Source organism: Myodes glareolus, chromosome 24 (genome assembly GCF_982192425.1).
Source record: "Myodes glareolus chromosome 24, mMyoGla1.1, whole genome shotgun sequence".
NCBI lineage: Eukaryota > Metazoa > Chordata > Mammalia > Rodentia > Cricetidae > Myodes > Myodes glareolus.
In genome coordinates this window covers 16,627,336-16,654,859 of record NC_142049.1, presented here as the reverse complement: position 1 = coordinate 16,654,859, position 27,524 = coordinate 16,627,336, and the positions used below count along the sequence as shown (strand labels likewise).

Sequence of the window (27,524 nt, the reverse complement as noted above, 5' to 3'; positions counted from 1 at the left end):
GACTAGTGAGCTCAAAGGCAGCCTAGATTACATACCAATTCTACCTTAAATTTTTTTTAATGCTGGTCATAGGCCAGAAAGAGAGCTCAGGGGTAAAGGTACTTGGCATCAAGTACAAGGACAGGAGTTTAATCCCTAGGATACACTTCGTTCAAGGAGAACCAACACCTGCAATCTCTGACTTCCCACATGGGCACTGAACAAACCTAACAAGTTTTCTGTTTGGGTTTTTTGTTGTTTTGCTTTTACTTTTGTTTTTGTTTTATTTCGAGACACGGTTTCTCTGTGTAACAGTCCTGGCTGTCCTGGAACTCGCTTTGTAGACCAGGCTGACCTCGAACTCACTGAGATCCACCTGCCTCTGCCTCTCAAGTGCTGAGATTAAAGGCAGGCACCACCACCGCCGGCTCTGTTTGTTTTGAGACAGGGTCTCACTTATGTAGCTTTGACTGGCCACCAATTCACAGAGAATTCACAGAGATCTAACTGCCTCTGCCCCTGCATGCTGGGACGAAAGTGTAGCCTGGCTTAATTTTTTTTTAATATTTATTTATTATGTATACAATATTCTGTCTGTGTGTTATATCTGCACGCCAGAAGAGGGCACCAGACCTCATTACAGATGGTTGTGAGCCACCATGTGGTTGCCAGGAATTTAACTCAGGACCTTTGGAAGAGCAGGCAATGCTCTTAACCACTGAGCCATCTCTCCAGCCCCCTGGCTTAATTTTTTTTAAAGAAGTGCTGGTCCTTGTACTGCTTCCACTTAGCAGGTGAAGAAATGGTTGTTGACACAGTCAACTTTCTTAGGTCAAGCAGCTATTAGCAGAGTCAAGGCCGAAGCACAAAGCACAGGCCTTGACTTGAGAGGCCAGGACTTAACGCTGGTACAATGTAGAGTTGAGTTGGTCTATCTAGTTAGCAGCTTCCATGAGGGTAGTGCTGTCTTGAAAAGTTGACGGCCCTCCTGGGATCTTTCAACAACTAAGTCCCTGAACCCTACCTGTGATTGAGTCAGTCTGGGAAGTTTTTTAAAGCTGAGTTAGGTGTGATGGCACACACCTGTAATCCTAGCATTTGGGAGGCTAGGGCAGGAAACTGCCAGAAAGTCCAGGCCAGCTTGAGGTACAAGCATGACCCCTGTTTAAAAAAAAACAAAGGGGATGGAGAGATGGCTCAGAGATTGAGTGGTGGCTGAGCCAGGCTCAGGAAGCAGCTCTCTGGGACTTGGAAGGTATCCAGGGCTACATGAGGAGATCCCGTCTACAAAACAAAAAACACCCATCCCGGCAAGGTGGCATAATGCCTTTAATCACATCACTGAGGAGGCAGAGTATTTATGAGTTTGAGGTCATCTTGGTTTACATAGTGAGTTCCAGGTTTGCCAGGGCAACATAGGAAAACCCTGTCTCAACAAAACAAAACCATCCACAAATATTAGGACCAACTTCTTTGAGATCCCAACATAGACTGAAAACCCAAAGCTCTCCAAGAATCCTTGAGGCCTCCAGGGCCAGGAGGAGACTACTGAGACGTGCTGTCTTGCAGACTGAACAACAGCTGGATTCTTGGGTTCTCCCAAGTGAGACAACCTCCTATACATATAGAGAGAATATATATAAACAAAGCTGTGTTCCTGTAGAGAACCCTGACTAATATCCTTGCACAAGACTTGAACAAGATCAAATCAAGCCAACCAACATTCCAATGGGGTAAGTCTTTGAAGACACAGTTTTCTTCTCAGGAAATCTAATTTTTGTTTGATTGTCTGTTTTTTTGAGACAGGATTTGTCTACATAGCCCTGGCTGTCCTGGAACTTAACATGTAGACCAAGCTAGGCTTGAACTCTTCATGAGATCTGCCTGCCTCTCCCTCTGAATGCTGGGATTAAATGTAGGTGCTACAAAACCTGGCCTTTTTTTAGGAATTCTAGCTCACACCTAGAACTCACTCTGTAGCTCAGGATGACCTTGAACTTTTGAATCTCCTGCCACCACCTCCCACACACTGGGATCACAAGTGAAAGCCAACATGTCTTTTTTTTTTTTAAACCTTAACCATATGCATGTTATTAGTCCCAAGGGCCTCTTCCATCCTTGTCAAGGAGAGTGCTAACTTTCTCTCCTTTCATACAACACAACCACGTCTGTTTTATGGGAGGCTTTGTGCATGTTAGGGCATCAGTCTATCCAGCTGATCTACATCCCAACCCCAAGTCTTCACTTTAAAATTACATTTATTAATTTACTTTGTGTCTGTGTCTGTCTGTCTAGATCAGCGGGTAAGTTTTGGGAAGTCAGTTTTCTCCTATTCTGAGGACTCTCTAACTCAGGTCATCAACCTTAAATTCCTTAACCTGCTGAGCCATCTTGAAGCCCTGTGCTGTGGGATAACCCCTCTGTATGCTGTGAATATATATATTTTTTTTTAATTTTTTTTATATTTATTTATTTATTATGTATACAATATTCTGTCTGTGTGTATGCCTGAAGGCCAGAAGAGGGCACCAGACCCCATTACAGATGGTTGTGAGCCACCATGTGGTTGCTGGGAATTGAACTCAGGACCTTTGGAAGAGCAGGCAATGCTCTTAACCTCTGAGCCATCTCTCCAGCCCCCTGTGAATATATTTTATTACCATTTGTTAATAAAGAAACTGTTTTTGGCCTATAGCAAGGCAGGATATAGCCAGATGAGAAATCCAAGCAGAGATACAGGGAGAAGAAGGAGAGAGTCAGGCAGATGCCAGCCAGCCACTGGAGCAACAAGATGTACTAGAGAACAGGTAATGCCATGAAACCACGTGACAAAATATAGATTAATAGAAACGGGTTAATTTAAGTTGTAAGAGCTAGTTAGTAATAAGTCTGAGCAATAGGCCAAAGGGTTTCTAATTAAGTATTAAGCCTCTGAATGATTATCTTAAAAGTGACTGTGGAACCGGGTAGGACAGAACAGCCTCCGTTTACACCTCTACCCTTACTTTTTATGCAAATTCCTTGACTTGAATTATGAAGTTATTACTAGATTACATCACTTTTCAGAGTCAGTTACAATCATCTTGAGAAGTACAGAAAAAACCTTGACAAGGGTACATCAATGCCTAAATACATACTTTTCATTCTCTTGTTATAGGTATATAATTTAAAAGATTGTACACTGAGCATATGTACCTTAGAGAATTACATCTAAGTTATGAACTCTCAAAAATGTCATATTCAACATCTTGAATTTTTAAAAATATTTATTTATTATATGTATTCATAATTCTGTCTGCATGTATGCCTACAGGCCAGAAGAGGGCACCAGACCTCATTACAGATGTTTGTGAGCCATCATGTGGTTGCTGGGAATTGAACTCAGGACCTTTGGAAGAGCAGGCAATGCTCTTAACCACTGAGTCATCTCTCCAGCCCCAACATCTTAAATTTAAGGAAGGGTTTGATGATACAAGTTTCAAAATAAATATGTATTTACCTATTTATGACAAAATATTTGTTTAAATTTTAGATCTCAGGGTAATTTTTCCTGCACTTATAATGCTTGCTTATTTACTTACTTGAAACCCTTTTAAGGAGGAACAAGATCAGCAGATTTTTTAAATATAATATCCTTTTTGGGAGTTTCTTATTTGTTTGTTTTTCCAAGATAGGGTTTCTCTGTCTAACAGCTCTGGCTGTTCTGGAACTCACTCTGTGGACCAGGCTGTTCTCAAACTCAAAGATCTGCCTGTCTCTGCCTTCTAAGTGCTGGGATTAAAGGTGCTTGCCACCACTGCCTGGCTAGAATAATACTTTTTTAATCACATAGAATACTGATTTTTAAGAATAAAAGAATGAGAGTCTAGAGGTGGCTCAGGGCTGGAAAGATGGCCCAGCAGTTAAGAGCACTCGTGTCTCTTGTAGAGAACCAGCGTTGGTTCCAAGCACAACTATCAACCATATGTAACGCCATTTCTAGAGGACTGACAACCTCTTCTGGCCTCTAAGGGCATTGCATACATGTGATACACATATATAAATGTGTGCAAAACCCCCATACAAATAAGTAAATTTTTAAAAGAATGAAAGAGGGGGCTGGAGAAATGGATCAGTGGTTAAGAACACTGGCTGCTCTTCCAGAGGACCTTGATACAACTCCCAGCACCCACATGGCAGCTCACAACCATCTATAATTTCAGTTACAGCGGATTCACCACCCTTTCCTGACCTCCCACAGATATACACTCAAGCACATGGACACACACATAAAATAATTTCTTAATAAGAAATGCTGGAGGCTGGGTGGTGGTGGCGCATGCCTTTAATCCCAGCACTCGGGAGGCAGAGACAGGTGGATCTCTGTGAGTTCGAGGCCAGCCTGGACTACAAGAGCTAGTTCAGGACAGGCTCCAAAGCTACAGAGAAACCCTGTCTCAAAAAAAAAAAAAAAAAAAAAAAAACGAAAAAGAAAAAGAAAAAGAAATGCTGGAGAAACGACTCACTAGTTAGGAGCACTTGTTGCACTTCCAGAGGACCCAGGCTCGTTTCCCATCACCCACGCGGTAGCTCACAACCATGTGTAACTCCAGTCTTAAGGGATCTGATGCCTTTTTCTGACTTGCACAGGCACCAGGCAAGAATGCGGTCCATATCCATACATGCAAGCAAAAGTCTCCATTACCACACAACCAATTACTTTGGCAAATTTTCAGTAAGAAGAAAATACTCATATTCATGTAACATCTGGAATGTTTGTCTTTTTTTTTTTTTTAACAAAACACGTTCTCTAGATTTTGCCACACAAAATAATCCAGCCAGGTGGTGATGGCACATGCCTCCCAGCACTTGGGAAGCAGAGGCCGGTGGATCTCTGTGAGTTCGAAGCCAGCCTGGTTTAGAGCGAGTTCCAAGACAGTCAAGACTGGTTCACAGAGAAACCTTATCTCAAAAAAGCACCAAAACCAAACAAATAATCTGAATGACACATTGGGTTGGGATAGGTGGAGGAGGCTAGTGGAAGTCAAAGTGGGGGAATATCGGGTATAGAAAGGCGATAACAACAGAGCAATTGGATGAGGTAACTACTATTTCCTCGTCGTTCAAGTAAAAACTTGTTTATGGTGGTGGGCTCCATGCCAAGGCGCGGGTGTGGAGGTCGAGGACAACTTAGTGTTGCCCTGGTTCTCTTCTCCCACCATGTGGGTTCCAGGGGTCGAACTCAAGTCCGCTGGCCTGTCAGCAAACACTTTAACCCGCTGAACCACCTCTCTGGCCCCATTCTGTAATTCGTTAATGGAACTGTTTCAGTTAACCGGAGTGAAAACTTTGGAAGACTCGTTTCCTAATTGCTTGATGTCTCTATCAAGGGCGGGGACTTTTTTCACAGCACTTTTTTTTTTTTAAGATTTATTTATTGTGTATACATTGTTCTGCCTGCATACCAGGAGAGGGCAACAGATCTCATTACAGATGGTTGTGAGCCACCATGTGGTTGCTGGGAATTGAACTCAGGACCTCTGGAAGAACAGCCAGTGCTCTTAACCTCTGAGCCACCTCTCCATCCCCATAGCACCATTTCTAAAATGCAGAAGAAGCATAAGCAGCTATTTGTCCCAAATACAGACTTGTTTGCCTTGACCATCTGATTCCAGGAAAGGTGGGTGGAGAAGGCGCCCATCGGCGCCAGTGCAGGAGGACTACAAGTCCTATAATGCATTGGAAGAATCCCTCTTGGTTGATCAGGGGCTCCTTCGCACTCTGACCTCCAGCTGCACTCTGACATCCAGCTGCAAAAGCAGACAACCCGGGGCCAAGATGGCTTCGACTGGCACCAGAGTGGGTGTGGTTCCCGGGAAGGCCACGCCCCCAGAACGCTACTCCAATAGGGTCCGCCTTCGTGTCCATAGCGACGGCGGCGGCGGCGGCCGTCGGCTTGCTTAAGGAGGCGCCGCCGCCGCCAGGATCTCGGAGCTAGGAGTTAACCCCGAGGGGGAGCAGGCTCCCCCTCGCGACGGCGGGGACAGACAGTCCTGTGGAACGAAGAGACGGTCCCCGACGTCCAGCAACGCCCAGGAAGAGCCGCAGCGGGCGAGGGTCGGCCATGAGCGACCAGCTGAGTCCAGCCCTGGGCTGCTAGGGGCAGCTCCAGCAGCCCCTGAGCTCTCCTCGAAACCTCGGGTGGGCAGTGTCTGCCGTGGGTTTCCTTTCCTCTATCAGAGCTCAAAGGGTCTCAGCCATTAGATGCCCGACCCTGACGTGTTCACATAGGGAAACTGAATCCTGGCTCAGAGAAAGGGCCGGCCCGAGAACCTTTGATCATCAGGGATATTTTAAAGCAAAGAGTCCTCCAGTTCTGTCAGACACCTCTTTTCCTATTCAGGAAACAAAACAGCCGCGGTCGTAGCTTCTGCCTGATCCCTTCTGCATGCACTGCAGCGTGTCCTATGGCCCAGGGTAGACCTGGATGATGGGGTCTTTTAGTTCAGGGCTTACATCCTACCAACATCCCGTGCTCCCCACAGCCCTGTACTTGGAAACAACCTAATCTACATTGGTCTGAAAGAGCAACATTTTCTTCTAACTCCATAAAGGGTCTCTGGGTGAATTCCTGCAAAACTTCCTGGGCCGGGAAGGAGGTCTGATAAACATTTCATTCCCATGCCTTTCCCCTTAGAATCTAAGAGGATGGAGCCCAGTACCTGTAAGAACAGTGAATCTGAGGAAGACTATGTTGAGGAAGAAGAGTCTGAGGAAGAGTGTGTTAGAGAGGAAGCTACCACCCCTAACTCTTCCCAGCAGGCACTTGCAGAAGCTGACTATAAAGAGTTTGAGAATGGGGTTACCTTATCTGTTGTAGCCAAGAAAATTCCAAAGAAAATTTTAAGTGCAACAGACACAGATGATTTGGAAGTTGGGAGGAGAAAGAGGAAGCGAAAACGAAGGTAACTTTCCCCCAGATACCTAACAGGTCCGGCTCTAGAGAGTCACCCCTTGGCCACCATTTGGTAGGGGAGAATGATGGGATATAAGCTATTCACATTAGCCTTTGGGAGACAGGAGGAGAACCAGGTTGTGATGCACATCCATCATGAATCCCAGCAATAGGAAGGCTGAGACAAAAGAATTACTGTTCATTCCAGGCCAATTTGGGACCCTGATTAAAAAACGATATAGCAATGGGCTGAAGTAATGGTTACATGGGGAAGAGAGCCTAGTGTGCATCACCGGAGGCCTGAGTTTGAATTCCCAATGCTCATCAAAAAAGGGGGGAAAAAAAGCTGGTCATGGTGGTATATGCCTTTGATCCCAGCACTCAGGGGCAGGCTATCTCTGAGTTCCAGGCCAGCCTGGTCTACAGAGCAAATTCCAGGACAGCCAGGGCTACACAGAAAAACCCCCTCTTGAAACGAAAGACTGGAACAGTATTAATCTTTGCTGCAACAGAAAAAAAAAATCAGAACCATCTGGGTCTGTCCAGCTTGGCGATTTGGCATGTTGGTTTGGTATTTAAGATGCTGCTAGAGAAAATGAATTTATATTATAAATTCGTTAGCTGTTTCTTCACCTGAGCTCCCGGCAGCCTGGAGCCTCCCCTGCCCTCCTGCTCTGTCTGATTTCTGTTCTCCCTTCATTTCAGATCCCTGGCCATCAACCTGACCAACTGCAAGTATGAGAGTGGTAAGTGCTGGTCCCATCTTTCACAGCTGTGTGTGCAAGAGGGGTTGTTCTTATTCCTGGGACAGCCACAGTCATTCTCCCAGCCCCTGGCTCCCTGGTGACCTACTACCTACACCGAGGTTCCTGGGTGTCCCCAGGCTTAGCTCCTAGCAGCTGAGATGTCACTATAGCAGCTTGTCACACTGGTAGGGAAGGTATCTCCACAGTTAGCAGGCAAAACCAAACACACACACACACACACACACACACACACACACACACACACACACACAAGCCAGGCACTTGAGGGTCAGAGGCTGGCAGATCTCTGAGTTCTAGGCCAATCTGACCTACAGAGCAAGTGACAGACAAGGCTACATAGTGAAACCCTGCCGTCCCCCAAATAAAAACTAAAAAATAAAATAAAAAGATTGCTAAGAATATAGCTCATTGGTAGAATACCTGTCTAGCATGCATGAAGCCTTGGGTTTGATCCTCAACACCCTATTAAACTGGTCCTGGTAGCTTATGCTTATAATCCCAGCATTTGGAAGATAGAGTCATATGGATCAGAAGTTCAAGGTTACATAGGTTCCTTGGTTACATAGCCAGCAAAAAAACAAAATGAAAAATATCTGACGAAATGTCGCCATTGTTCTACCCTTCAAATAAGGAGCATAAAGAAAAGTTAAAGCTACTTTTGGGACTGGAGAGAAAGCTCTAATACATGCGCTTGTCCATACGGCTGGCAACGTTAGTTCAGTCTCTGGGGACCCACATGGCAGAAGGAGACTCCTGCTAATCATCTTCTGACCTCCACATGCATGACCTGACACACATGTGCCCACACACATACATGTGATTAAAAACAATAAAAATCTTTTTCTGTTGTTGTTTTGTTTTGTTTTCAAGACAGGGTTTCTCTGAGTATCCCTGACTGACCTGGAACTTGCTTTGTAGACCAGGCTGGCCTCGAATTCCCAGAGATCCGCCTGCCTCTGCCTCCCAAGTGCTGGAATTAAAAGCTGTGCACTACCACCATCCAGCTACCAGCAGCTTTTGAAAGGTTGAAAACATAGCTCAATGGTAAAGGACTTGTCTACCATGCAAAAAGTCCTAGGTTTTCCAGGCAGTGGTGACGCACGCCTCGGGAGGCAGAGGCAGGTGGATCTTTTTGAGTTCGGGACCAGCATGGTCTATAGAGTGAGTTCCAGGACAGGCTCTAAAGTTACAAAGAAACCTCATCTCAAAAAACAAACAAACAAAAAAAGCAAACAAACAAAACAAAAAAGGTCCTAGGTTTAATCTCCAACACCACAAAAATGAAAACCGCATTTTTCCCTTGAGAGGCTCTCAGGGGGCTTAACAATCAAAAGTAATAACCCAGGTAGGTCAGGGTTTTCATCTCTCCTCTTCTGACATCTGTACAAAGAGCCACTCAGAGTCTTAGGTGCCAGTGTGCTCCATCCAACCTAGGGTCAGCTGTATATCCATCCACACAGTCCTGACCCAGAGCAGCAGAGGTCTGTCTCTTGTTTTCTCTGCTAGCCTCGTGAACTTGAGATTGCAGCCTGGTAACTAAGATGCTGGGGTAAGAACCATATGCCTTTACAATCTGCTCTTTGGTCCGGTCTGTTCCTTCTTCAGCCCAGCTAGAGTTCCAGGGCTCATGGCTGGTACCTAGGCTGGCAGCATTGATCTCCCTGTCTCTACAGTGCGCCGGGCAGCCCAAATGTGTGGCCTGAAGGAAGTGGGGGAGGATGAAGAGTGGACTGTGTACTGGACAGACTGCTCTGTCTCACTGGAACGAGTCATGGACATGAAGAGGTTTCAGGTACCAATGTCCCGGCCCCGCATCCGAAAGGAGCATTCCCACCCTGGCACTGGGAGACTGTCTCTTCCCATTGCTGCACCTTACTTATACAGACAGGGAGGCCACCCCCAGGTCTTTGGCTCCAATAAAATTATTCTTCTCTTGGCTCTCTGGAGCTTCTGTTACCCGAAGTAGGCGGTGGGTGGGCCCATCCCTGTCATATTATTTGCTCTGACTGGTAGCATCTGGCGAGGCTGCCTGCCTCATCGAGAGCAGGTGTGCCCATCCTGGGGCGAGACCTGGAAAGCTGGTTCAGGGCTAAGAGCAGAAGTCTAGGGATGAACCTCAGTGCTCTGTGGTATGCAGAAGGCACTGAGTTTGATTTCCAGGATCTAAAAAGAAAAGGTGGGGAGGAGGATAATGATTAAGTCAGACGGATGGTTTCGTCTCTAAGCAGCTTAGAGTCACACATCTACCAAGAGAGCATGGAAGAGCCACGCATGGGTGATAGGTAGCATGGAAGAGCCAAGTGTGGTGATAGGCACCAGTGGTCCCAGCCCTTGGGAGGTGGAAACAAGGTTCAAGGAGCAACTCGAGGCCAGCCTAAGTACAACCCAGTCTTAAAAGAAAAAAAAGAAAAAGAAAAGAAACACACACACACACACTCCCGACAGAGAAGGGGGCCAGGAGATAGAGACAGCCAGCAACTGTACGCATGGGGCTGGGCATGGTATGGTGGCACAGGACTATCTGTAATCTCAGTAGTCAGCAGCTGAGTCAAGAGGATGAGGTATTTGAGGCCATACATCTTGGGTTATATATCAAGACCCTGGCTCAGCAACAACAACAAGACGGGTTTCATCATGTCTGGTGAAGCCGTGTGCAGCTTAATGACGAGGACACACTTGCAAGGAACGGGTTGGGAGGCGATTTCATCGTGGGAACATTGTAAGTGCAGTCGACAGATGTCCGCCCAGTCGCTAGATGATGGGGTTCTCTAGGAACACCGTTGGGTCTCTAGTCTGTCTTTATCTGAAATGTGGTTATGCGGCACATGACTCATTAAAAAGGTTCTGTGGGCTTCTTTAAGGGACTCCAGAAGGGGGGCCCAGGACACTGAAACTTATCCCAACCTAGTCTTAAGGGAAGAAGCTAGAAGAGAGGACCTGCAGGTTTTGGAGAAGCCGCAACTGCAGGAGCAACTGTCAGATGAGGATTACGGATTAACAGTAATAACCTTCACACAGGACTCCTATGTATCGGTCAGATACTGCGAGGCGTTTTTATATTGCTTCTTCACTAAACCCTCAACATCCCTGAGTGGCAGATAGCAGTTTGTTAAGAAGAGAACAGGAAGGCTTAGAACACAGAGTCGGCATAGCTAGTGACAGAGGACGCCAGCTGAATGTGCTCACCGGTCTTTCGCTTCCGCCTTCCGTCCCAGAACAGCTTAGGGCCCAGCAGACACCCCATCCGTGCTGTGTGGTCTCCGGGTGCTGTGGCATGCATTCCCTATCGTCTTCTTAGTTCCTTTTCTCCTTGGTGTTTTCAAGTCTTCAAGTAAATGTTTCCTTATTTCTTTGTGCTATCACGTATCATTCTTCTTCTATTAAAAAGTCAGTGTGTGTATGTGCGTATGTGTGCGTGTTTTTGGAGATTGAACCTAGGACCTCATGCCCACTACTCAAAGGCCCCATCATGGAGTCTTACCTCCAGACAGGACTGAGCAAGGTGACTGGAGGGCACAAAGATCCTGGCTAGTCCACCCGTTTCCAGCTGTTCTTCCTTTCTCAGCCTTGGTGTACTGGGGAGAGACAATGGCGTGACTTCCTGCCTGCCTTAATGGAAGCTTCCTGTTTCACCCTTGCTGACTAAATACAGTGCTCCCCTCCAATGGAACTTATTCCTTTCCTTCCCAATCTTTCTATGGCTTCATGGGATGTCCAGGTCCTAGGAGCTGCCACGCAGGGGCAGTATAACCCACTGACTCTGTTTCAGAAAATCAACCACTTCCCTGGCATGACGGAGATCTGCCGCAAAGATCTGCTGGCTCGGAACCTCAACCGCATGCAGAAGCTCTACCCAACTGAGTACAACATCTTCCCGCGAACCTGGTGTCTCCCTGCAGAGTGAGTGAGCCGAGACCCTGGGGGCAGGATGAGGAGTCCCTCTCTGTGGTCTTGTGACCCAGATGTGTTTAAGAGGGTTGGAACTGGACCAAGACAGATTCAGCTGACTGGGAGTGGTGGCGCATGCCTTTAATCCCAGTGCTCGGGAGAGAGAGGCAGGTGGATTTCAGGAAGTTTGAGTCGAGCCAAACTTAGCCAGTACAGGCTAGCCAGGGCTACAAAGAGAGACTGTCTCAAAAAAAAAGAAAGTTTCAGTTCACCAAAGCAAAAGTGGGTCCAAGGCTAAGGGCTCCAAGAAGAGCCTGGAAATAGAGAACAAGAAGATGGCCATGGGGGTCCCAGGACAGACAGGATGCACAGAAACCCTTTGACTGGCCTCTCTCTGCATGTAGCTATGGGGACTTCCAGGCCTACGGTCGTCAGCGGAAAACCCGCACTTATATCTGCAAGCCAGATAGCGGCTGTCAGGGCCGTGGCATCTTTATCACCAGAACCCCCAAGGAAATCAAGCCAGGAGAGCATATGATCTGCCAGCAGTACATCACCAAGGTGAAGGCCACCTCGGAACCCCCCAGGCCTTTCCCCGCACTTGCATGCCTTATCCCTTGTACATCAGGGCAGAAGTCAAGCATAGGCTCCTGCCCTCTCTGCTGTCCTTGTCATCTTACAGACTAGAGCCATTGTTCAGAGCTAGCCAGCCTGGATCTGACTCACAGCTTCCCCAATTCCCAGACATAGGATCTTGAGCAGTTTTCTGGCCCTTTCCTTGGTGCTGTTTCCTCACTGTTACTTTATCTGATTATTGTGAGGACTCAGTGTGTTATGTGTTGGAAGCACCTGTAATAGCCATATATTGCATGTGATAAGCACTTCAGAAGTTCATTAGTATTCCCTCTGGGTTTGCACGCTCTTAGCCCTTCCTCATTGATGGCTTCAAGTTTGACATGCGAATCTATGTTCTGATCACTTCCTGTGACCCTCTCCGGATCTTCATGTATGAGGAAGGCCTGGCCCGTTTCGCCACCATGCCGTATGTGGAACCTAGCCATAACAACCTGGTGAGGAGGCAGGGTGGTACCCTATTCTCTTCTGTTGCCATGAGTGCTTTGGTTCTAGGGACAAGCATGGTAGAAAGGTTTGTCATTGTCAGCCAAGACCAAGGAAGGAAGCCAGTGAGAGCCATAGCACCTGGGGGAGCCCTTGTTGGGTGGTGACTGAGGAAAGGTTCTTTTTTGTTTGTTTGCTTTTTGTTTTCTGTTTTTGTTTTCCAAGGCAGAGCTTCTCTGTGTAGTTTTAGAGCCTGTCCTGGAACTCACTCTGTAGACCAGGCTGGCCTCGAACTCACAGAGATCCACTTGCCTCTGCCTCCCAGTGCTGTGATTAAGGGCGTGCGCCACCCCCACCCCCCCCCCCCCGGCCGAAAGGTTCTTTCTGAAGTTATCTAGCACAGCCTCTTTCCCAGGATCATACAGGACAGTCCCTGGTAAAGAGGGCCAGGAGATGAGCAAACTTGGGGCAGAGCAGTAGGTAATAAGAAGCACCAAAGGGCCGGAGAGGCCACACAGAGGCAGTCTGAGCCGATCCAGGGCCATTCACTTCACAGGAGGATGTCTGCATGCACCTGACCAACTACGCCATCAATAAACACAATGAGAACTTTGTCCGAGACGATGCTGTGGGCAGTAAGAGGTATCCTCTATTCTGTTTTCCCTTGCTTCCTCTGCCATTAGTCCCACAGTGTCAGGAGCCCATGAAACCCGGCTCTTGGGAAGCTGATTTCTTAGGAGTCTCTGCTTTTTAAGTCCCTAGTCCTGTGTCTGAGCTCTAAGCACAGACTCAACAACCTACAGCCCTGATAACTAATCCTCGCCCCCAGCTGCTAGCAGCCCTTTGAAGCCCAGGGTCCTAGACATGGAATTGGGGTTAACGCCAGGGAGCCTCCTGCCTGCCTGCAGCCAGGCCCTGCTGGCATGGAACTTGGTCTTCCTCTGAGCACTGGGCCTCATAGGAAGCTGTCGACACTCAATGCCTGGCTGCGAGAGCACAGCTATGACCCCCGAGAGCTGTGGGGGGACATCGAGGACATCATCATCAAAACCATCATCTCAGCCCACTCTGTTCTTCGCCACAACTACCGAACCTGTTTCCCCCAATATCTGTGTGGAGGTACATGTGCCTGCTTTGAGATCCTGGGTTTTGACATCTTACTGGACCACAAGCTCAAGCCCTGGCTTCTTGAGGTAAGAGTTCTCTCCTCGACTTGCCAAAGCCAAAGTCCGAGGCCTCGCCCTGGAAGGAGTGCACTGACATGGTAGAATGGGGAGGATGGGGAGGCAGAAGTCTCAGGGTGGGCAAGAACCAGAAAGCATGACTTCTACCATTTGCTGAGACAAACACTGGTGGCCTCTGACCTTGACAACAGTAATTCAGACTGGACATGGTGGTACATGCCTATAATCACGGGACTTGAGAAGTAGAGGAAGGAGGAGGATGATTTCAGAATGAGTCTCAGCTACAGAGTGAATCTGAGGCTAGCCTGGATTCAGTGAAATCCAGTCTCAAAACCCAAGGGGAAAAAAAAGCAAGCAAACAAACACAGCAATCCATAGTCAGGATTTCCCAGTGCTGGTTAAGTGAGTCTTGCCCTTCAGGACCCTGTGTCTGGAGTCCAGTTGTCTGGTTGTCTCTTCCTAGCCTGTAGAAGGGTCAGACCACTCCTCAGTTGTTGGCTCAGGCCACAGGAGAGAGCTGTCTCCCCAGGCCCCCAGTTAGACCTGCGAGAGACCACCACCTACTCAAGTGGTCTGGGAAAGGGGCAACAAGGTTTCCTCTCGGCAGGTCAACCACTCCCCAAGCTTCACCACAGACTCCCGCCTGGACCGAGAGGTGAAAGATGCACTTCTCTGTGATGCTATGAACCTTGTCAACCTCCGGGGCTGCGACAAGAAGAAGGTGATTGAAGAAGACAAGCGACGAGTCAAGGAGCGGCTTTTCCTATGTCACCAACAGCCACGAGAAGCCAGGTGTGCCCGGTACCTGATAGATATTTGTTTATTCCAGACAGGTCTCTGCCTGGCCTGGAACTAGATATGCAGACCAGGTTGGTTTCAAACTCCCAGTTGCTGGGGTTCAAGGTGTGCGGCACTGTGTCCACTTTATTTTTAAGTTAATATAATACGTGTTTATTTTTTGTGTGTGTTTTGTACTGTGCCACGCCAGACCTGTGGTCAGAGGACAACATGTGGTAGTTGGTTCTTTCCTTCCACATGTTGGGTTATGGGAATTGAACTGAGGTCCTTAGGCTTCTCATTAGTGATTACCCATTGAGCCACCTCGCAGGTCCTGGTAGGCATTTAGTTTCTTTATTATTACTTTCTTGAGAGAGGGAGAAGTCCATAAGGAGCTGATTAGCTTTTAAAAACTTTTTTTTGCATAGATAATACACTACATATTGTAGAGACATATTTTAAAAAATACATGGAGTGGTCTTTTTCATGCCCCTTTCCTGCAGCAAATGGTTTTCAGCTGACCCATGCTACTATTGTATTGTTCATACTTGTACAAGCATTTAAAAGTCTATTGTGGGGCTGGAGAGATGGCTCAGCGGTTAAGAAGCTCTCTGACTGCCATTCCAAAGGACCTGAGTTCAACTCCCAGCACCCAGATGGTAGATTGAAAGCATCTGTAACTCCAGTCCTAAAGGCTCTGACCCCCTCCTCTGTGGGCACTGCACATACACAGTGCACAGTCATAGAGGCAGGTAAAACATCTATATACGTAAAAGTAAATATTAAAAAAAGTCTAAATGTGTTTATATAAAATATTTCCTCCTTGTCTACCCAGAGTGTTAAATAAGTCACACTCTGTAGCTTTCTTCACTAGGCTTGTAAGGAACTGTATGTAGTGTGATTAGCTGGTTGGGACTGTTTAGTTCTGTTCCTTTTTTTTTTTTTTTTTTTTTTTTGGTTTTTAAAGACAGGGTTTTTCTGTAGTTTTGGAGCCTGTCCTGGAACCAGCTCTTGTAGACCAGACTGGCCTCGAACTCACAGAGAACCACCTGCCTCTGCCTCCGGAGTGGTGGGATTAAAGGCGTGCGCCACAACCGCCAGGCCTGTTACTTATTTTTTTTGACACATGTTCTTGCTATATACAAAATAGCCCAGGTAGCCCAGGTAGGCCTTGAACTAATGATGCACCATAACTCAAAGATGTTTGGTTTTGTACTTTTTTGTTTTTACTATTTTTATTTATTCTTCAGAGTTTCATACATGCATACAATATATTTTGATCAAATCCATCCCCCCCACTGCAACCCCTTAACTCCTCCCAGGTTTACCCTCCGAACTTCTTTTTTTTAATAACCCACTGAGTCTGATTTGTGCTGTCTGTGTCTTCACCTCTAGCATGCTCTTTCCATGCCCTCCTCCACGATGTCACCGAACCTTGTGGGAGAACTGGTTTGTTTTCTCTCAAGCTCATCTAGAAACCAATTCCTGAGAATCCCTGTGATAATGACACAGGAAACAGCCCAGTTGTTTACTAGGTTGAGTTATTCTTTGTCACCCACCATCTTCATATAAAATAGGTTACAAACATGACAACTGGTTGCTAATACCGAAATTATATTTTTGTGCACGAGACATAAAATTGAATTGAATTAATCTGGAGAATACCATTGTTTTTCTCTGTGTTTGCATTTTGATGTACAGAGGCAAAGTGTATTTGATTCCTTGAAATAGCCTTAGGGCCTGGCACATAGCAGGTGCTCAAATGTTTGTGTGGTGAATGGGGGTGAGGGATAATTGTGAGCACCCCAAATAATCCCAAAAGATTGGGGGGCACATCTGAATGGATCATATCTTTAGTGGGGAAAATGTGTGGCAAATACTGTACTAAAGAAACAAAAGAATCCTGGTGTCATGGTACAGGACACTTCCAGCACTTAGGAGGGAGAATCAGGAGGGTTATAAGATCAAGGCTGGCTTGAGCCACTTAACAAGATCTTGGCTCAAGCAAATGAACCAAAAAAAATGTTAAAAACACAAGTTTTTTTCTTTTTCACAGTTTAGGAATGAAGTGTGTGCCTCCCGATATAAGCATGAGGCCGGCTAGCTGGCCTTGATCTCACTAAGGAGCTGAGGCTGGATTTGAACTCTAGCTCCTCCTGCGTCCGCCTTCCCAGTGTTAGGATTATAAACCTGCAGCACATCTAGTTTAATCTTTTTTATTTTTTTTTACATCTTCTGCGACAAATGGGTATTACTCTTACAATTAGGAACCCGAAAGACTGTGGTAACTAGATTGTTTGCTTATGAATAGATCACTCTGTGCTTAGGATGAGAATCAGAATCCTGGAAACCAGACCTAATTTGATGATTACGTACATGGTGGGGCTGGCCATGAGCTTAGATGCTTCCCTACACAGCCCTTCTCTGACTTCCCTGAGCTTGGTTCCCATAGGCGAGAACAGATTGTGTCATCCCAGGCTGCCATGCAGGACCAGGAACGATATGAAGACTCCCACCTAGGGGGCTACCGGCGGATCTACCCTGGGCCTGACTCAGAGAAATACGCACCCTTCTTCAAGCACAATGGCTCTCTCTTCCAGGAGACTGCTGCCTCCAAGGCCAGAGAGGAGTGTGCCAGGTACCTTGGCTGCATTTTCCTTTGTACAGGGGGTTAGGGGCAAATCCTGAAGTTGAACTGCTCTCCAGTCAGGGAAGAGGAAGCCACAGACTTGAGAAAGGAGAAATAGAGCAAAAAAACTCTAACAGGCTCTCTCTGTGTCCAGGCACATACATGCATGCCTTCACTTGAATGTATGATGTGTGTGTATGCACGTATATGCATGTAGAGGCCAGAGGACAACCTTGGATGTTGTCCCTAGCTGTTCATTATCTTGTTGGTGTATCTTTACATATGCCAAGATCACATTTACTTATTATTGGATGGATGGATGGATGGATGGATGGATGGATGGACGGACATGTGTACATGTACGTGTGTATGTATACCATGGTGCACGTGTGGAAGTGAAGTGAACTTTCAGGGGTCAGTTGTCTCCTTCGAGCATGTGGGTTCCAGTACCATAACTCAGGTGCTCAGGTTTGGTGGTAAGCACCTTTGCCAACCAGCCGAGCCATCCTGCCAGTCCCACTTTGCTTTTATTCTTTATTATTATTATTATTATCTTGTTTTTTTTGTTTTTTGTTTTTTTTTTCTCATGAGACAGGCTTTCTCTGTGTAGCTCTGGAGCCTATTCTGGCACTTGCTCTGTAGACCAGGCAGGCCATGAACTTGCATAGATCTGCCTGCCTCTGCCTCCTGAGTGCTGGAATTAAAGGTATGTGCCACCACCACCTGACATAAGTTTTGTATTTGTGAAACTGGGTCTCGATATATAGTTTTGATTGACCTGCAACTTGCTGTATAGATGAGGCTGGCCCCAAACGCATAGAGTTCTGCCTGCCTGCGCTTCCCTAATACTGGAACTAAAAGGGTGTACCACCATGTCTGGCCCACTTTAGTTTTTGAGTCTCTCATTGGCCTGAAACTCACCAATTAGGCTAGGCTAACTGACCAGCAAAAATCCCAGGGACCTGCCTACTTTTGCCTATGCAGTGCCGATTAATGTGTGCTACCACACCTAACTTTTTTTTTCTAGACAAGGTTTCTCTGTGTAGCCTTGGCTGTCCTGGAACTCACTCTGTAGACCAGGCTGGCCTTGAACTCACAGAGGTCTACCCTCTCTGCCTCCAGAGTGCTGCGAGGATAAAAGGCGTACACCACTACCACCACTTCCCAGCCCTGAATGTTTTTGTTTGTTTGTTTTTTGTTTGTTTGTTTGTTTTTAACGCACGTTAGGAGGCCTAAATTCAGGTCAAGGACTTGACTGCCTGAGCTGTCACCCCACACCACCAACAGATTCTTAATGAGTCTTTCCTTTAGTGCGCTTCCTGGACTCTCTCTCATCAGTTCCAACAACACCTTTTCCTTGTATTAGCCCATCCTGCTTTCCTTCCCGCACCCCCTTCTCCCCACACCATCTCTCTCCAGTGTCTGAAACTGCTGTGTCTTGCCAGGCAGCAACTGGAAGAGATTCGTCTAAAGCAGGAACAGCAGGAGAACCCAGGCACCAAAAAGCGAAAGGAAAACAAGGACCAGAACCAGGGTGAATCAGCTGGGGAGAAGAGCCGATCCAGAACGGGAACACGGAGCCTTATCACCAACTTGGCTTATAGGAACCGGAACCGGGAGAAAGAGGTGTCAGGGGCTGTGGCTCTTCTCTTTTAACACGAAACTCAATTGGGACCGCTAGAGAAGGGACTCCCCGCTGTCCTCTCCTCTCCTTGCTGAGAGAGATGAGTCGCTAACTAGTAGATTGAATCTAACCTTTTGGAACAGAAGGTGAAAGGATGGACAGCTAAGGGAACCTTCCAGTAGGGTCTGGGGAGGGAAAGAGGTAGAGCGGGGCAGAGGCCCTGCAGCCGTCCTTGCTGACGGTGTGAGCCTCATCTTGGATATCCTGTGTCTCGTAGCTGATCCCAGCACACCTGGACACCATGCAGCCTCAGGACATAGTGGAAGAGGAAGAACTCGAGCGGATGAAGCTCCTGTTACAAAGAGAGAATCTTATCCGAAGCCTGGGTATTGTAGAGCAGCTCACCCGCATGCTGTACCCCAGCCACCGGGGCCACAGAAAGCTTCATGAGTATCGGGTGAGGGTCCCTGCGAAGCCTCTCACAAAGCCAGGGAACAAGGGCTGTGACACCAACACGTGGTGGTGGTTACACCAAAGGAGGTTTATGTGATGGTATCTGTCACTGGAGCCTGGGAGAGGGTCTGTTGGTCCCATGACAGCTGTTCCCAGGCTCCCTTGGGTTTGGTATTGCCACCCAGCAAAGTGCAGCTCCCAACTTTCTCAATGGCAAAAAGATGTGCTCTCTCTATCCCTATTTCATAGTAACCCGCAACTTCTGACTGATAAATAAGAAGACCACCACATGCCCAGTGGTTTCTATGTAATTGCCCTAGCACTGCCAATGCCCTGGCTCTAATGGGAGCTAAGTAAACAGTCTTGGGCCAACAAAACAGCTGCCGTTTTCACTATTCCCTGGGCTAGTAACAAACCTGTTGGCCCCTCTGTTTTTGTTGAACCCCAAAAGAACAACTAGTTAAACAGTGGCTGTGGCCTAGAAGAGATTGTTCTGTTTTTTAGTTACGTATTTCTTCCAACATTCTACCAAGCCTCGCAAGAAATATGGTAAGGGGCTGCTCTTCTCCTCTAGCCTAGATTTCTCCAGGACGGACTGGGCAGTCAGGAACTGCAACCTGTGAATTTGGTTCCATTGGTGTTCCTGAGAGGGGCTGCCACAGAACAGGTCCCTCCTCATTTCCTGCAACCACTTCGGCCCCATGAATTGATCCCCAGAATCTTAGGGCCACTGTCAAGCATGAATCCCGCAATTGCACAGCATTCTCGGTACCATCTGCAGCCCAAGAGCGTCAACTGGATAAGAGATCCAGCAACCATTGTGCCCTGTTCATTGTCAATGAAGAAATCTGGGAAGCAGTATTTTTCCAGCTCTAGAGTCAGGCTCACTAGCCGTAAGTATACAAAACTAGCTTTGGTCACTTTGACTGGTGTAAATTCCCAGTAGCAAATATTATAGCTGGGATGCTCCCAAGACAAAAAGTGGCACGCCCGGTAGTGTAGAAATGGGGGAAGGCAGTGGACCCACCTATCTACTTCCTTCTATTTAGTGACCCTGGTGATAGACATGGCAGAAACAGCCCCAGTCTTCAACAGAGGTTGACAGGGAAATGGACACGTAAACAGACTAATTAAAACACAGTGTGGTAAAGATGCTGGAGGGAAGCATGGGATACCATTCTTCTGTGTAATTGGACCACAGTTGGGAAAGAGGTGAGAACATCTCTTCCATGAGTACTCCAACTTAGTGGGGAATCCATGTTTCTACCGCAGAAGGCCAAGCCAGCAGAAGGCTAGAAGCCATAAACCGAGCCCTGTCAGGATCAGTGCCACCCACTTTAACCCCAAAGCAGGGCTATCTTCTCCAGCCTGAAAGACAGCAAAGTGACTCATGGACCGAATGCTGCACCTTGCCCTCCATGGTAAACTCTGAACACAGAGGAGCCAAGGCTGGGGATCTCACCCTTTGCCCTGCCTCTGCGCCAGTGCTGCAGCATTCCAGCCCACTCCTCAACATCACCCAACACAGGTAAAAGAAGGGACGCCCAGCATGCAACCAAAAAAGCAAATGGCCTGCAATCACATTGCTCATTGAAAGACTGCCACCAAGTTCCAGTTTGAAAAGCTCTGGCCAGGACCTTTGTTGGCAAAAGGCAAAACCCAAAGACACCAAGGATTCTTCAACATTCTAAGATTCTTTGGGGAATCGGTAAAGACTAAAAGACGAAGCGCTAAGGCCAGCATGAAGGCATCTCTCTGCTCATCAAGCCTTAGGCTGGGTTTCTCGCTAAGCAGTGGGTCTGAACGCTGGGGTTGGAGGTCACTGGGCAACAAGGAGTTCCTTTCCCGGTGGAGTCAAATGCCCAAGGTACGGTGTAGTCACCATCAGAAGATTGCTGAGGGTCCGCCCTTCCTGCCACAGTGGCAGAATCAGGCAGGCCTGGGCAGCCTGTGCCAGAGGGGCGGCTCTGGGCAATGAACTCGTCTTTTTATTAAAGTTTATGTCGTTTTCCAGGCGCGTCCTGTACCTCCTTTCGATCCTCGCGTCTGGGGCAAGCTCTTCTCACAGTTACAGTAGGGAAGCCCAGCGTGGTGGCTCAGGCCTGTAATCCTAGTTACTTGGGAAGCTGAGGCAAGAAGAAGCTGAACTCAAGGCTAGGATAATTCAGTCTCAAAATGTTTGGTTTTCTTTTAAATGGCTAGGGAGACCATTTGCCTAGCATGTACGAGGACCTGCTTGGCACCCCAGCACCACAAAAACAAAATAAGAAAAAGGTGGGCAACTGGGCAGTACAAGGGAAACCTCCGCCTTCTGGTAAACTGAAGGGTCAGGATCCCGCCCTACTTCCGGTTCTCCATTCTGCTTCCGGTCTTTCCCGCTCGCTTCCGGTCGCGAGCTGTAGAGGACTGTCTTGGGTCGCGATGGCGCTTACCCGGAGCTTCTGGTTCGGCGGTCGTGTCCGCACTGCTGTCGCTCGTTGTGGGTTCGCGACCCAGGGCGTGGCGGGACCGGGCCCGCTCAGCCGCGAGCCGGACCCCGATTCCGACTGGGAGCCGGAGGAGCGGGCGCTCCAGGAAGTGGAGAGGTACCAGCTCCTTGGAGGGCCCTCAGCCTGAAGCTAGGCCTCCCGCCCCTCAGTTCCGGGCGTCCAGCGACCGCGTCCGCAAAGGCTCTAGTTTCTTCTCACCCGTTGTTGAGGGCGCAGGGTGGGACCATCGCTAGTGGCGTGTTTCATCATCTGCTCAGAGAGCTCTGCATGCTTATGGTCAGGTGTTAGATTTCTGGGGCGGTGTACAGAGAGTTGCTTTAACCTGGCAGACATGACCGGGCTGCCTTTGTGGGCAAACAAGGGAGCTGGGCTCTCCGTGCTGTAGTCCGAGGCTCTTTAAACACCCATCTTGCTTCGACGCATGGCTTCTGCCGTTGGTTCTTTCCCCCAGCACCCTGAAACGACAGAAAAATGCCATACGATTCCAGAAAATTCGAAGGCAAATGGAGGCTCCCGGTGCTCCACCCAGAACACTGACGTGGGAAGCCATAGAGCAGATCCGGTAAGATTCTGTTTTCAAAATGAGGTTTACTTCTTGAGAATTTTAATTGTGTTGCCTTTTCAGCAGAAGATGCCCGTCTGGATTGTTTTGGTTTTTGTGATGCTGGGCTCAACATAGGACCTCACTTACGGTCCGCCAAAAGCTCTACCTCCAAACTACATCTCCAGCTCGGGGTTAGTGCGCTGCCAGTATGGACAGTTGATTGGTGGCTTTGGGTTTTTGTTTTGTAACAAAGTTAGTATTTGTAGAGGCCCGAACGCCTAACATCCGATTAGAACGCGATGTCCTCCTGAGATCTTGCAGAGGAAGTTGCCGCGATTATGTGTGTTGTCTTTGGAAGAGAACTGTGACTTAGAAGTATTGGAAGGAAACTTTCTTCTTGACAGTCTCATACAGCCCAGGCTGGCCTCTAGCACCCTGTAGCCGAGGATGGTCCTGAGGGCTGTGTGTGGGAGGGAGAGTGCAGGTATGTGCCAGCTAGCTTGCAGTTTTTTCTTTTTTTTATGGGGGGGAGACGGGACACAGGGCTACTCTGTAGACTGGGGTAGCCCGGAATCTGGAATTCTTGGCAATCCACCTGCCTCTGGCAAGTGCTCGGATTATAGGATTACACTGTGTGTGAGCCACCACTATTGCTTGAAGGGGGTCTTAAAAGAATTTTTCCTTTTTTATTTTTTTTTCTTTCTAACTATTAAGGTTTCTTTTAGGAGTTGGGGCGATAGCTCAGTCGGTAGCTTGCCTGGCAAGTGTGGGGACCTGAATTTGGTTCCCCGTTATGCCTGCTGTTGTAATTGTAATTCCAGCAGTGGAGAAATGGGAAGCAGAGACAAGGAAAATCCCTGGAGCTGCACCTCCACGGTGAAGGTGCAGGCCAGTGAGGCCCTGTCTCAAAAGAATAGAAGGCATCAGAGGACCAACATTAGATATTGCCCTCTGACCTCCATGCACCAAGACACATACATGCACCCTCTGCAGATGAACACACACACAATATTTTTTTAGGTCCTATTTTAGCTAGATTTGGCCAGCATACAGCTGTAATGCCACTATGGAGGAGGCGTGGGACAGAGGCGGGTGGGTCTCTCTGAAAGCCCCAGTGACCTACATTCTTGAGTTTGAGGGCAGCCAGGACTATAGTGAGATTTGTCTCAAAGCAAACATTTTGAGAAAGGCTCATTTACCCCAGGCTGATCTGGAATGTGCTCCATGGCTGAGATAACTTCCTTTCTGACTCTCTTGAGTGCTGGGATGACGTTTGTACCACATCTGTTATATGAAGTGCGCAGGATTGGATCTGGGGCCTCATGCATGCTAACCAAACCGCTATGAACTGAACTACATCTTAAAATCCCTCTTTTTTGCTTTTTCTAAGGTTTTTGTCTTTTCATCTTGTTTGGTTTTGCTTTGCTTTTTGAGACAGTCTTCACTATGTAGTTCAGGCTGGCTTGAAACTCTTGAACTTTGCCCCCCCCGTCTTCAATCCTGGGATTGCAGATGGGTAGTTATCCTTCCCTCTGCTCCATCTGTAACATGGTGCATATTGAGAATTATTTGCTCTATTTGTTTGTGTTTTGTTGTTTTGCTTTTCCCCTAGGACAGTGTTTCTCTGTGTAGCCCTTGCTGTCCTGGGAACTCAGTTTATAGACTAGACTGGCCTTGAACTCACAGAGATCCACCTGCCTCTGCCTCCCGAGTGCTGGGATTAAAGGCATGCGCCACCACCATCCAGCAAGTTTTCATTTCTTAAATCACAAACTGCATACTATAAATTCTGTTCCAATCTTTTCTTTTTACACTCACTGTGTACTTTTGCTTTTTCCATTTCAGTATTGAGCTCCTGGGCAGGAGTGGAGCTTAGAGCATTTATCTAGTAGGCATGAGGCCCTGGGGTCAGTCCTAAGAACCACAACCTTCCCTTCCTGACCTGGGAAAAAAGTGCTACTTAAGTCTTTAGTAGGTGCACAGTGAGCCACAGTTTATCATACCTGTCTTCTGTTAAATGTGTTTAAATTCTTTCCCTTACAAAGCATTCTCCAAGCTGGGGAGGAGATGAGGAGTGGGGTGGTGGCGGTTCTCTGTGAGTTCAAGGACAGCCTGGGCTACACAAAGAAACCCTATCTCCAAACTAAAATAGATAGATAGATAGATAGATAGATAGATAGATAGATAGATAGGTAGGTAGAAAGAAATTAAAGATAAAAAGCTCTCCAGTAAACTGCTTTGTATGTATAGTATGCAGCATATCTACTAGAAATAAGATATTTGCATTATAATAAATAGTAATAAGTAGCCCTATGTTGACTATATACCCTTTTCCATTTGTATGAGAAAGACTCTAATTAACAAAGAGAATACTGTAGAGCTGGGTAAAGACTTTGTACCATCTCCTGGATACCCAGGAAACTGTACTATTCCTCATCCCCAAGGTTCTGGGAATCCTCTTCAGAGTCTCAAACATGCTGGGTAAGTACTCTGCCACAGAGGAATAGTCCTCTACACTTTATTGTCTCAGGTTTTTTTTCCTTTGGAGCTAGGTCTGACTATGTAGCCCTGACTGACCCCAAGTTCATAGAGGTTTGCTTGCCTCTGCCTCTGGAGTGTTGGGAATTAAAGATATGTGCCACTATTCCTGACTTTTCTACCACTTGGGAAATAGCTTTTAACCAACCTTCCAGTTTCCTCCCTATCAGGTCCTTTCCTGTAGTCAATAAATGTCCTTTAGCTTCAACGGAAAAACGGGTCATGAAGTAAAACCTGCCAGCTTCCTGTTCTTGTTCTTTACCGCCCATTATCTTGCATATGACAGTAAGCTGTCAGCTGAACTATTTCCTGATACAGTTAATGGTTCTCATGTTTCTTGCTCTACAAGCATTATCTTTGCTTTCTCCTTTGTTTTTTTCCTGCTTACTCCTTACCTTTTAGATCATCTCTATGTTGGACTTCTCAGGCATGCCTGAGTCAGACTGCAGGTGATAGAATTGCCTGTCCCCAGTCTCCCTGTGGGTGCACTAACTGCATCTTTCACTGTGGTGCTTTGTTATTTTGTGGTATCTACCACCAACCTCTTAAGATCTTGGAAGTGAAGGTCAGTTCCATTATCAGGACCTATCAGTAGACAGTAGTCGGTAGCTATTGATTGACGTGAACTGTCCTGATTGAGTGTCCTGATTAAAAAGTATTGCTGTTTGCACACAGGTACAGAATTAATTGGTACAGTCTAAGGGCTGCATTCAGTCTTCCCCAAACTCTCTTTTACTTATTTGTCACTAGCATTATCACTTTTAACTCTTCTCATAGGAGACTTACTCGCAATTTGAAAAACTGTTTTTCCATAGGTATTTACATAAGGAATTTGCAGAGTCCTGGTCGGTTCCCAGGTTGGCAGAAGGCTTTGATGTCAGCACCGATGTTATCAGAAGGGTTTTAAAAAGTAAGTTTGTTCCCACTTTGAAGCAGAAACTGAAGCAGGATCAGAAGGTCTTTATAAAAGCTGGTTTCGCCCCGGCTTCTGGAGATGCGGTGAAGTCACTCAGTGCAGGGCATTCTGTTTCTGGCCTGCTGCCACCAGGGGATGAAGTTTTGTCTAAAAATCAGACTCACAGCACACCAGGTGCACAGATGAGCCAGAAAGAAAGGACTAAAAGAAAAAGCTTGGTGTCTACCACTGCAGCCATGGGTCATCAGAGAAAGCGGGAGAAGCATACCACCAGCGATTCGGAAGCCATCAGAAGAGCTGATGGTGACAGAGTGCCAAGTGTTGAGAAACTGGGAGAGTTGAAGGCTGGGGAGCCACAAGATCAGAACTTCACCAGCAAAGTCGTACAGAGGGGACGTGAGTTCTTTGACAGCAATGGGAACTTCCTCTACAGAATTTGAGTCTGGGCCCGACTTTCGGAGATGCCTTGACACAGCTGGGCAAGTGGATTTGTAGTTGCCAGCATTCCTGCTGATTTGGAAGAAAAATGGAGGCTAGGATGTGGGTGGAGGAACTACTTGGCTAGAGTCAGATTTCTGGAATAAGCCCGATTGGACCCTGTGGATCTAAATACTCATTCATCCTTACTGCTTGGTCTCTCTGTTGAGAACGAGTATTACATGTCATGAATGTCATTGTCGCTCTGTTGGGAGGAAATGGAAAGCTTGCCTCCTGACCTCATTTCCTTCTTGATCACTGGACACTAACTGTTCTTGAACAGTTTAATCAGTTGGTTTTCTTATGTGCGAAATAAAGTAAAGCGTAGCAGTTCATTGCTTGGTACTCTGTGGATTGGCATTTTCTTGTAAACTTTGGAGTGGTGAACTAGAAAAGGTGGAAGGGAAAAGTATTCTTTCATTAAATTTTGGTAGATGGCACGAGAAGAATCCCACCCAACAAAAGGCTTCTGTGCATAGCACTCCCCTCAGTGATAAATTATATTTTGAAGTTTTGAAATTAGATTTTGTATGTGTGGCACAGTGCACATACAAATGTCATGAGACAACTTGTAGCAGTGTTTTCTCTTTCTACCATGCCTGTCCTGGAAATCCAGCTTAGGATGACAGCAAGTGCTTGTACCTGCTGAGCTGTGCCACGAGCTCTCACGGCAACCAAAACTTGGATATTTTGAATTGCTGGGGTTCTGAAAACCATTTAGGAATGGGAACAAACAGAGCAGCTTTGAAACAAAGATTAAAGTCTTAGAGTCCCTAACACATTTTCCCGAACTATGCTAAATTAAACTGTATTTGATAGCCCAGTCAATGCCAGGCTTTTCCTAAAGATGGGAGTGTAATAGGAACTCAGCCCCTGAACAAATGAACAGACCCTACGATGCCTGCTGATAAATGGTAGTTCTGGGACTTAGACCCAAGCCTCCTTTAAAGTCCTAGCAATACAGCACTATGTGGTGTAATTTCTGGTTGTTTTAGGAGTTAACACTAAAAATTCTAGTAGGAAATGAGAACATCAGCAACAAGAATCCAGCAACACGTTTCCTCTGTGCCTCATTCTAACACCGGGTCAGCTAAAATTGGTACTTATAAGTGATGTTGTCACTTAAAACGTGGCCATCCCAACGTGACATTACTATTTATTAGAGTCTAGCTATCTGAAATGTTGATAAAAGTAGTTACAACACTGACTGCTGTCTTCCTTGTTTTTGAAATAGCTTCTTACTAGCCCAGGCTGGCCTGATACAGC

The 27,524-nt window shown here is 46.9% G+C and overlaps 2 protein-coding genes and 1 pseudogene across 4 annotated transcripts; 2 read left to right on the top strand and 1 right to left on the bottom strand.

The window, feature by feature from the left end:
- Positions 1-101: 101 nt before the first annotated feature.
- On the top strand, positions 102-21,305 carry Ttll13 (tubulin tyrosine ligase like 13). 3 transcript variants are annotated; one of them, XM_048434910.3, is made up of 15 exons: positions 5,921-6,159; positions 6,656-6,923; positions 7,619-7,659; positions 9,354-9,472; positions 11,450-11,580; positions 11,973-12,129; positions 12,495-12,638; positions 13,184-13,269; positions 13,589-13,820; positions 14,419-14,603; positions 17,041-17,226; positions 18,663-18,843; positions 19,119-19,298; positions 19,869-20,187; positions 20,567-21,305. In XM_048434910.3, the coding sequence occupies exons 2-15, from the start codon at positions 6,667-6,669 to the stop codon at positions 20,824-20,826; spliced, it is 2,478 nt and encodes an 825-aa protein (XP_048290867.1). In that variant the 5' UTR covers positions 5,921-6,159; positions 6,656-6,666; the 3' UTR covers positions 20,827-21,305. The 3 variants fall into 3 exon arrangements, with proteins under 3 accessions (XP_048290870.1, XP_048290867.1, XP_085538707.1); XM_085682581.2 differs by having other exon boundaries at positions 20,344-20,708; XM_048434913.3 differs by lacking the exons at positions 5,921-6,159; positions 6,656-6,923 and adding an exon at positions 102-1,712.
- On the bottom strand, positions 2,024-2,139 carry LOC125400855 (U6atac minor spliceosomal RNA; annotated as a pseudogene).
- Positions 21,306-21,669: 364 nt separating the features above from the next.
- On the top strand, positions 21,670-26,593 carry Ngrn (neugrin, neurite outgrowth associated). The gene is made up of 3 exons (XM_048434916.3): positions 21,670-21,879; positions 22,235-22,345; positions 25,681-26,593. The coding sequence occupies exons 1-3, from the start codon at positions 21,716-21,718 to the stop codon at positions 26,219-26,221; spliced, it is 816 nt and encodes a 271-aa protein (XP_048290873.1). The 5' UTR covers positions 21,670-21,715; the 3' UTR covers positions 26,222-26,593.
- The last annotated feature ends 931 nt before the right edge of the window (positions 26,594-27,524 follow it).

What these genes read in the sequence shown, in the direction of transcription:
- Ttll13 (XM_048434910.3), top strand. Translation starts at nt 6,667, where the DNA reads ATGGAGCCCAGTACCTGTAAGAACAGTGAATCTGAGGAAGACTATGTT. An exon ending in GCCAGCAGTACATCACCAAG is followed by an intron (nt 12,130 to 12,494) that starts GTGAAGGCCACC and finishes GCACGCTCTTAG; the next exon opens with CCCTTCCTCATTGATGGCTT. An exon ending in CAACAGCCACGAGAAGCCAG is followed by an intron (nt 14,604 to 17,040) that starts GTGTGCCCGGTA and finishes TGGTTCCCATAG; the next exon opens with GCGAGAACAGATTGTGTCAT.
- Ngrn (XM_048434916.3), top strand. Translation starts at nt 21,716, where the DNA reads ATGGCGCTTACCCGGAGCTTCTGGTTCGGCGGTCGTGTCCGCACTGCT. An exon ending in GCGCTCCAGGAAGTGGAGAG is followed by an intron (nt 21,880 to 22,234) that starts GTACCAGCTCCT and finishes TCTTTCCCCCAG; the next exon opens with CACCCTGAAACGACAGAAAA. An exon ending in GAAGCCATAGAGCAGATCCG is followed by an intron (nt 22,346 to 25,680) that starts GTAAGATTCTGT and finishes GTTTTTCCATAG; the next exon opens with GTATTTACATAAGGAATTTG.